This window comes from Cricetulus griseus, chromosome 8, assembly GCF_003668045.3.
Source record: "Cricetulus griseus strain 17A/GY chromosome 8, alternate assembly CriGri-PICRH-1.0, whole genome shotgun sequence".
NCBI lineage: Eukaryota > Metazoa > Chordata > Mammalia > Rodentia > Cricetidae > Cricetulus > Cricetulus griseus.
In genome coordinates this window covers 28320327-28329154 of record NC_048601.1, presented here as the reverse complement: position 1 = coordinate 28329154, position 8828 = coordinate 28320327, and the positions used below count along the sequence as shown (strand labels likewise).

The 8828-nt window shown below is 39.6% G+C and overlaps 1 protein-coding gene across 1 annotated transcript; it reads left to right on the top strand.

The window, feature by feature from the left end:
* The first annotated feature begins 240 nt into the window (after window positions 1-240).
* On the top strand, window positions 241-1203 carry LOC100774141 (olfactory receptor 6C75). Its single transcript, XM_027429218.1, has one exon. The coding sequence runs from the start codon at window positions 241-243 to the stop codon at window positions 1201-1203; it is 963 nt and encodes a 320-aa protein (XP_027285019.1).
* Window positions 1204-8828: the final 7625 nt, after the last annotated feature.

Sequence of the window (8828 nt, the reverse complement as noted above, 5' to 3'; positions counted from 1 at the left end):
CAGGCGATAGGAGGAAAAGAGTCCCAAGCACAGGCAAAAGAGCCAGAGAGAGACACACTGATCCCACTGCTAGGAGTCCCACGAAAACATCAAACTAATGGCCATAACATACACAGACGACCTGGCACAGACCCCTGCAGGCCCTGTGCTTAGGGCAAACGACTTTGAAAAGCAGTGGCCACAATTAAATTATTTATTGTTTGGTGATAGCAGATTTTCTTAGCATATCAAGGAGGGTTGATGGCAAAAGAACCAGGACTAAGGATGGAGACAAAGAATGAGACAATGGTCCTGGAGTTTGTGCTGGAGGGGTTCCACGTGGCTCAGCACCTGGGCAAGGTCCTCTTCCTGGTGCATCTGCTGGTGTATCTGGCCTCGGTCACAGGAAACACACTCATCATTGCCATCACCTGGACCCATCCTCACCTGCAGACCCCTATGTACTTCTTCCTCAGAAGTTTCTCCTTCTGTGAGTGCTGTTTCATATCCACCGTAATCCCCAAGCTGCTGTCTATCTTTCTTTTTGGAGACAGAGCAATTCATTTCACGCCTTGTATCATACAAGCTTTTTTCTTTTTGTTTATTGGGTCAACAATCTTCTTCCACATGGCTGCGATGTCCTTGGATCGCTACCTTGCCATTTGCAAGCCTCTGCACTACCCAACCATCATGAACCCCAGGGTCTGTTTCCTTCTGGTTTTCTTCAGCTATGTGCTTTCCTTCATCCTAATAACTGGTGTAATTCTGAAGCTTTCCTGGTTGTCTTACTGTGGCTCCAATGTCATCCCCCATTTCTTCTGTGATCTTGGCTCCTTAATTCATCTCTCTTCTTCAGACACCAAATCTCTTGAAAGAATGGCATTTGGTGTCGCTTTGTTTGTCCTGTTCACATCTGTCATTACAGCTGTATTTGCATACAGCAACATACTAATCTCAGTAATGCGTCTTCCATGTGCCAAGGACAGACAGAAAGCTTTCTCCACCTGCTCTTCCCACCTCATTGTCCTCTCTCTAATGTACGGCAGCTGTGTGTTTATCTATGTGAAACCAAAGCAAACAAGTAGGCTAGAATCCAACAGAGAGGCTGCTCTTGTGAACACGGTGGTGACACCGCTTCTGAACCCTGTCATCTACACTCTGCGCAACAAGCAGGTCCACCAGGCTCTGAGGAATGCACTGTCCAGGGTGAACTTACAGAAATAGTATCACTTGCTTCAGAAGGTGAGTCTTCTTGGTCATTGAAGCTCCCTCACAGTGGAAACCTTCTCTATAAAATGTCTGTATGGTAATCTATGGTAATCTCACTAGATCCTTGCTCTCTTATCTTGCAAAGCCCTTTACAATTTGAAAGCAAAAAAAAATATTCAGTACATTCTCCCAAAAATACCATCTGTCATTTCTACTCAGTGGCCTTTTATTCATTCAACCCAGATAGTGTTTATGGAGAATTCCTATCTGTGAACCATATGTCTGCAGGTTCCATAGATTGTATGCAAATGTTATGTCACTTTACATATGGGTTTTGAACATCTATGGATTTTGCTACTCATGAGGTTCCTGGAAATGCTTCTAAAAGACTCATACTAAGTTGTTAAACTAAATTTAAGTTACCAGTCAGATTCAATATTTGATGTGTATGATACATTATTTTGCTTGAATTTTCTGATATTTAAGGACAAATATATAAAATTTCTTCTTTACCACTTTATTTACTGAAGCCAACCTATAAAACCTCAGAAACAAATTGGGTTTGAAACAAATCAATAATAAACATATTTATTTCTCTCTTTGGATCCATTTATTTTAGAGACATTAATAGTTTAGTGTAGCTCTGGGTGCTTGATATACATACTTTAAATTTATCATCATCCAGATGTGGTACATATTATTAATATTTTGCTTTAATGGGTCCTCGAAACAAAAAAATACAAAACCTCTTAGTATTGAATCTTTTTTTTCTTAGAATTTAGATTGCAAAGCCCTGTAGCAATTAGGTTGCTAGCAGATGGCCCCATACCATTTCTATCTTCTCATGTAAGAGATATTTCTGCTAATGTAATTTTAAGTGTCTGCCAGTAATGTTTTGGGTTAAGTCAAATTCTGGCTGCCATTTTAGGAGAGCTCACAATCATAAAAGTTTAGTACATATACACACACATGAATTAATAATAAAATGTATTAACATCAAGTCAGTCATAGTTCTTAGATTCCCTGAAGAAGTAGCTTGTAGTAAATCTAGGGCAAATTAGACTTCATTACCCTTATGCATGGTGTGTATTCGGTGTGTGTATGTGTGTGTGTATGTGTGTGTGTGTGTGTGTGTGTGTGTGTGTGTGTGTGTATTACTTAAGTGTACATTTCCTTTTCTGGATATTTAAATTTATTATTAATTAATTTAAGGCATATTAAATATTAATTACTTTAATGCACAATCTGATAAAAAAGCTTCAGACTTTCAAAGTCTGTAGAGTTGATTATAAGATTTCCTGAGACATCAGCTAAGAGACATATCTTTCTGTGTCTTTTCTGTCTACAAAAAAACATTCAGATATTTCTGGATCAAAAACAACAGCAAAGAATTCGTAGGATCACTGACAGTGTGCACTGTCATCTGTAAATATCAGAAATCTGATGTACATTCTAATAGTCTTACATCCCAGGTGGAAGAGTGACCATCGTACCCCACAGAAGAGTCAGTCATTCGCTCAGGGACTTTGCACTCAGTTTCCTGTGTGCATTTGTTATTAAAAAGATGCTGTCTTCACAGGGTATCTACCAGACACCTGCACTGGACTCTCTCTGGGACATGGAAGTCACAATGAATTACATACTTCTTTATGATGTTTTGGGAAATGGTGAATAGAATTCTGGCTATTATTTCAGTGAGCCAAATGTGGTCCCCAGAGGAAGGCTTTCCATAAATTGCCATGGAAAAAAGGATGAACCTTGAAAGTGATTAAAAGTTGGGCTGATAAGATGGCTTAGTTGATAGAGGTGCTTGCTGCCAAGCCCGATGGCCATAGTTTGACCTTCTAAACCATGTGGTGATGCCCTCTGACCCCATACATGTGTTGTGATATTTGTGACTCCCACTAAATAAATAAATGTAATAAAAATAAAAAATGCTTTTTAAAATTCAACTTTTAGGGATCTTATGAGGTGGCTCAGTAGGTAAAGGCACTTGCCATCAAGACTGATGACCTGAGTTTGTTCCCTGGAACCCACATGGTGGAAGGAGAGAATTGATTCCTGCAGATTGACCTTTGGCATACTCCTTGTGGCATGTATGTGTTCCTCTCTCTCTCTCTCTCTCTCTCTCTCTCTCTCTCTCTCTCTCTCTCTCTCTCTCTCTCACACACACACACACACACACAGAGGCACACACTAGTGAGTAAATAAATAAATGAAAAAACTAAACTTTTAGTTTCAGGGTAATTATAGATTCATATTCACTCTTAACTAATACTAAGTGGCTCCTTGATCTCTTGACCTAATTTTCTCCAAAGGTAACATTTGATACATATCTAATATATTATATATGTATGTATATTACATAATGAGGCCAAGGCACTCACACTGAAGAGGTCAAATTAAGGCCATTTCTGTCATCACCAGGATGCCCCCTTTGGTCTCACAGAGTCATGCTTACTTTTCTCCTGACACAATTACTTTTCAGGTCTCCATTTCAGAAGCTTTTTACTTTAACAAATATATCTACATATCCATATATGTGTATATATGTTTATGTATATGATAAGTATATGTGTATATATGTAATTATATAGGATGAAACCTTTGGTTTTTTTTCATTTTTCATAATTACCTGAAGATTCATTTAAGATATTGTATTTATTAATAGATCATCCATTTTATTGTTGAGTATTGTTTCATGGTATGTATACATGCTATGTTTTATGTATACATACATATGCGTATATGTGTGTATCTATATCACATTTTATATGATAGTCTACAGTACATGTTGCCTATTTTCAATTTTCAGCTACCACATTCTCTAAAGATTTGAGCACATGTTTATGTATAATGTAAGTTTTTATTTCTCTGTAAAAAATTCATAAAATGGAATTGTTGGTTGTATTGTAGTTGTGTATTGCATTTTTATGACAAACTGATATTCTGTATTCCCAAGTGGTATTCTATTTTGCATTCTTAACAGCCATCAATGAACAACTCGGTTTCTTCTTTTGTATGCTTGCTGACTTTTGGCATTACGAACTGTCTTAAATTACTACCAGATATTAAGATTCTATTTCTATTAAGAACTGTAGTAAGGGTTTGCTGCTCTCCTAACCGTCAGTGTTGAAAGGCAAGCGGGTTGGGGGCCTTCAGCTGCCCACACTCATTTCTGCCCCATCCCTAGCTTCCAGTACTCCAGTACACACGGGTAAGGGATCCCTGGACCCCCTGACTCCAGCATAAGCTTCTGCCTCCCTTCCATCTCTTGGCACAGACAGGTTGCCTCTTCCCTTCCTCCACACCTCCAATCTCCATAGCCATAGGCTTAGCTCTATATCTGCTACCCAAGGTGTGTTCACCAGACACATTTGCTTGGAGTCTTAGTGAGGGTTTCTATTATGATAAAACACCATGACCAAAAGCAACTTAGGGAGGGAAGCCGCCCCTTTTATATTAAACTGTATTTTCTACTCTCTACCTCATATATAAGTACGGTTTTTTTCTTTTTATTAAAATAGATTTCTCATATAATGTTTTCCTCTCCCTCTACTCCTCCCTGTTTCTCCAACCTCTCCTGCCATCCGTGCCCACGCTCTTTTTATCTCTCATTAGAAAACAAACAGGCTGCTAGGGGATAATAATAGAAAAAAAAATATAAAATAAAACAGACCACATCAGAATGGGGAAAAAACCCTAAATGAACAGAAGGAAAAGAGCCCAAGAAAAGGCACAAGAAACAGATATAAACACAGAGACCCACCCACTCATTCCTATGCTCAGGACAACCATAAAAATACCTGGAGAGTATGAAAAGAGAAAAAAAGGTAAAAGTAAAAATAAAAAAGATAAATGAAGAAAATAAAACATGAGTCAAGGAAATCCAAAGATGCCACTGAATTTGTTTTCTGTTGGCCATCTACTTCGGGGAATGAGCCTTGTTCCCAGTGAGATTCCCCTGAGAAAACTAAAGTTTCATTTGCAAGTAGTTTTCAGTTGGAGATAGGTTTGGGTTAGGGTTGGAGACATGTGTCCACTTCTTTTCGATCTAGGACCTCAACTGATGCAGACCCATGCATGCCCTGTTCATGTTGCCGCATTCTTTGTGAGTTCAAACATGTGTCTGTCATGCTGTGTCTACAGGCCCTATTATTTGATGCCCTCCTGTAGTGATATATTATTTATGATTTATTAAAGCTTGCCTGAGGATTCAGAAAGCAAAACCAGCCACAAGCCATAGAAGTCAGGGAATCGAGATACACCCCCTTAATTCCAACATCCGTAGATCCAGGCAGTGGTGGCACACACTTTTAATCCCAGAACTCAGGAGATGGATCACTGAGTTCAAGGCCACCCTGACTTACACGAGAGTGAAGAGTAACAGAACTCCTGCCTTTAATCCCAGCACTAGGGAGGTGGAGACAGGGGTGATGTGGCTGGGAGGAGAGAGGTGTATAAGGAAAAGCAGAGTCAGAGAGAATTAGTTTCTAGCCATGTTGAGAATATAGTAGTCTGGGTGAATTTGAGGAATAGTCAAGTTGGGAGCAGCTTAAGGATCGCCCCTTTTGTCTGAACTGAGGAAGAGGTAAGAGCTAATGGCTGGTTACTTTGCTTCTCTGATCTTCAGCTTGAAGCTTGAACCCCAATATCTATCTCTGGGTATTTTATTTATCGTGTTACATCCTCCATCCCCTCTGGCTCTTACACTCTTTCTGCCTCCACTCTTTCACATTCCCTGCGCACTGAGAGGAGGGATTTGTCGGAGACGTCCCATTTAGGGTTGGGTGTTCCAAGGTCTCTCACTCTGCATATTGTCTGGCTGTGGGTCTCCGTATCTGTTCCCATCTGCTGCAGGAGGAAGCTTCTCTGATGCTGGATTGTAGTGATATTTTGTTTATGATCTAAGAAATAAAGCTTGCCTGAGAATCAACTCAGAGCTAGCCACAGAGGCCAGGCAGTGGTGGTACACACCTTTAATCCCAGCATTCAGAAGACAGAGGCAGATGAATCTGTGCTAGTTCAAGGCCACCATGGACTACACAAAGTTGATCCAGTCTAAAAGAGAAACAGAGCTTACACAAAGGTGATTCCAGCACTTGGGATCCCATGCCTTTAATCCTAGCAATAGGGATGTGGATACAGGATTGATATGCCTGGGTTGAGAGAGGAGTATAAGGCAGGAGGAGGATCTGCAGTCTGTGGCAGTCAGTCTGAGGAAGCAGTCTGAGGACAGAATCGCCTGGTTGATCTGAGCATTGGTAGAGGTAAGAACTCCCTAGTGCCTGGCCTCTCTGCTTCTCTGATCTTTCAGCTTTCACCCCCTGATAGTTGACTGACTTTTAACTATTAATACCAATTAGAATTCATGCTACAATGGCTGGGCAAGGCACAGAATGTCATTAGAAGTCATTTTATTGCTACGCTCATGTTTCTTTAGAATAGTGGTATTTGGTTTTATCCTTGGTTCCCTAGGCTATCTAGTCTAAGGCTTTTGGCCACCCAAGCAGTGTTCAGTATAGGTTCCATCTCATGGAGTGGGCCTTAAATCAAGTTATATATTGGCTGGTTACTCCCACAAGCTTTGCACCGGTGCACTAGTGTGTCTTGCAGGCAGGACACCATTTGTATATAGAAGAGTTTGTAGCCAGGCTGGTGTTTATGTTTCTCTTTTGGTAGCATAGAGAGTACCTTCTGCTACCAAGGACACTAGCCAGTAGTAGTGAAGGCTCCAGAAAGACTCAAACTTGACTACCCTGTGTCCAATGAGTTGTGCAGGTGTTATCTTAGGTAACAGGACCTTGCTGTCAGTTTGTGCAGAGCAACCTACATGTAGGCTTGGCCAAAGCTTGGGTTGTTTGGGGTTTTCATGGGACCACTTTGGCCAAAAACTCAATTTGTTGTAATACTTTCCTGGTACTGGAAGCTTCATTTGGTGATAAGAGATGTCCATTTGGGGCTCTCTCTCCCCCATTATTTGGTAATTTCATTATTTGGTAAATTCATTTATGAATTTGGTAAATTCATTACTGGGTTTTGCTTCCATATCATCCCCCCCAAAGGCCCTTAATCTTTGCTGTCTCTTCCTGTATTTCTTCTATTCCCCCTTCCCTCCCATTCTTCACTTGATCCTTCTGCTCTGGTTCCCACCATCCAATCAATCCATATCTATCTATTCTATTTCCCTTTTAGGGGGGATCTATCTGTACCCTGCTAGTTTCTTACTCTACCTAACCTCTGTGGTTCTATGTATTGTAGCTTGGTTATCATTAGCTTAACAGCTAATATCCACATATAAATGGATACCTGCAATATTTCTCTCTCTGGTCTGGGTTACCTCATCAGGATGATTTTTCTAGTTCCATCCATTTACCTGTGAATTTTGTGATTTCATTTTTTTTAAATCACTGAGTAAATATTCCATTGTTTGAACGTACCACATTTTCGTTATTCATTAATCTGTTGAGGGACATTTAGATTGTTTTCTATTTCTGGATATTATGAATAAGGTAGCAATTAACATGGTTGAGCAACTGATACTGTGGTACTATGAAGCATCCTTTGGGTGTGTGCCCAAGAGTAGTTTAGCTAGATCTTGAGGTAGATCAATTCTCATCTTTCCATTGTGGCTGTTCAATTTAGCAGTTTCACCAGCAATGGATGAGTGTTCCTCTTACTCCACATCCTTGCCAGCACTAGGTTTATGGATTTTTAGCAATTCTGATGGGTGTAAAATGAAATCTCAAAGTAATTTCCATGTGCATTTCCCTGATGACTAAGGATGTTGGACAATTCTTTAAGTGTTTCTCAGCTATTTGAATGTAATTTTTTTTGAGAATTTTCTTTAGATCTGTACCATTTTAATTGCTTTTTTAGTATCTAACTTTTGAGTTCTTTATATATTTTGGATATTAGCCCCCTATTATATGTGTAGTTGATAAAAATCTTTTCCCATTCTCTGGGTTGCCCCTTTGTCTGAATGATGGTGTCTTCTGTCTTGCAGGAGCTTCTGTTTTATGAGGTCCCATTTATTAATTGTTGTTCTTAGTGCCTACACTAATGTTGTTTGGTTCAGAAATTCTTTTTCCTGTGACAAGTTCAAGGCTTTCTCTTCTATTAGATTCAATATATCTGGTTTTATGTTGAGGCCTTTGATCCATTTGGAGTAGAGTTTTGTGCAGGGTGATAAGCATGGGTCTATTTGCATTCTTCTACCTGTAGCTATTCAGTTTGACCAGCACCATTTGTTGAAGTTGCTGATTTTTTCTAGTGTGTATTCTGGCTTCTTAGTCAAAACTCAGGTATGCATAGGTGTGTGGATCCATGTCTAGATCCTCAATTAGATTCATTGATGAGCATGTCTGTTTTTCTGTCAATACTAGTTCTGTAGTATGATTTGGGGTGTACCTCTAGCAGTTCTTTTATTATTCAGGATTGTTTTAGCTATCCTGGTTTTTTGTTTTTCTGCATGAAGCTGAAACATGTCCCTTCAAGATCTGTGAAGAACTGTGTTGGAATTTGAGTCTATAGATTGATTATGGCAGCATGGCCATTTATACTATATTAATCCTACTGACCCATGAACATGGGAGATCTTTTCATCTCTGATATCTTCTTCAATTTCTTTTATCAATGTC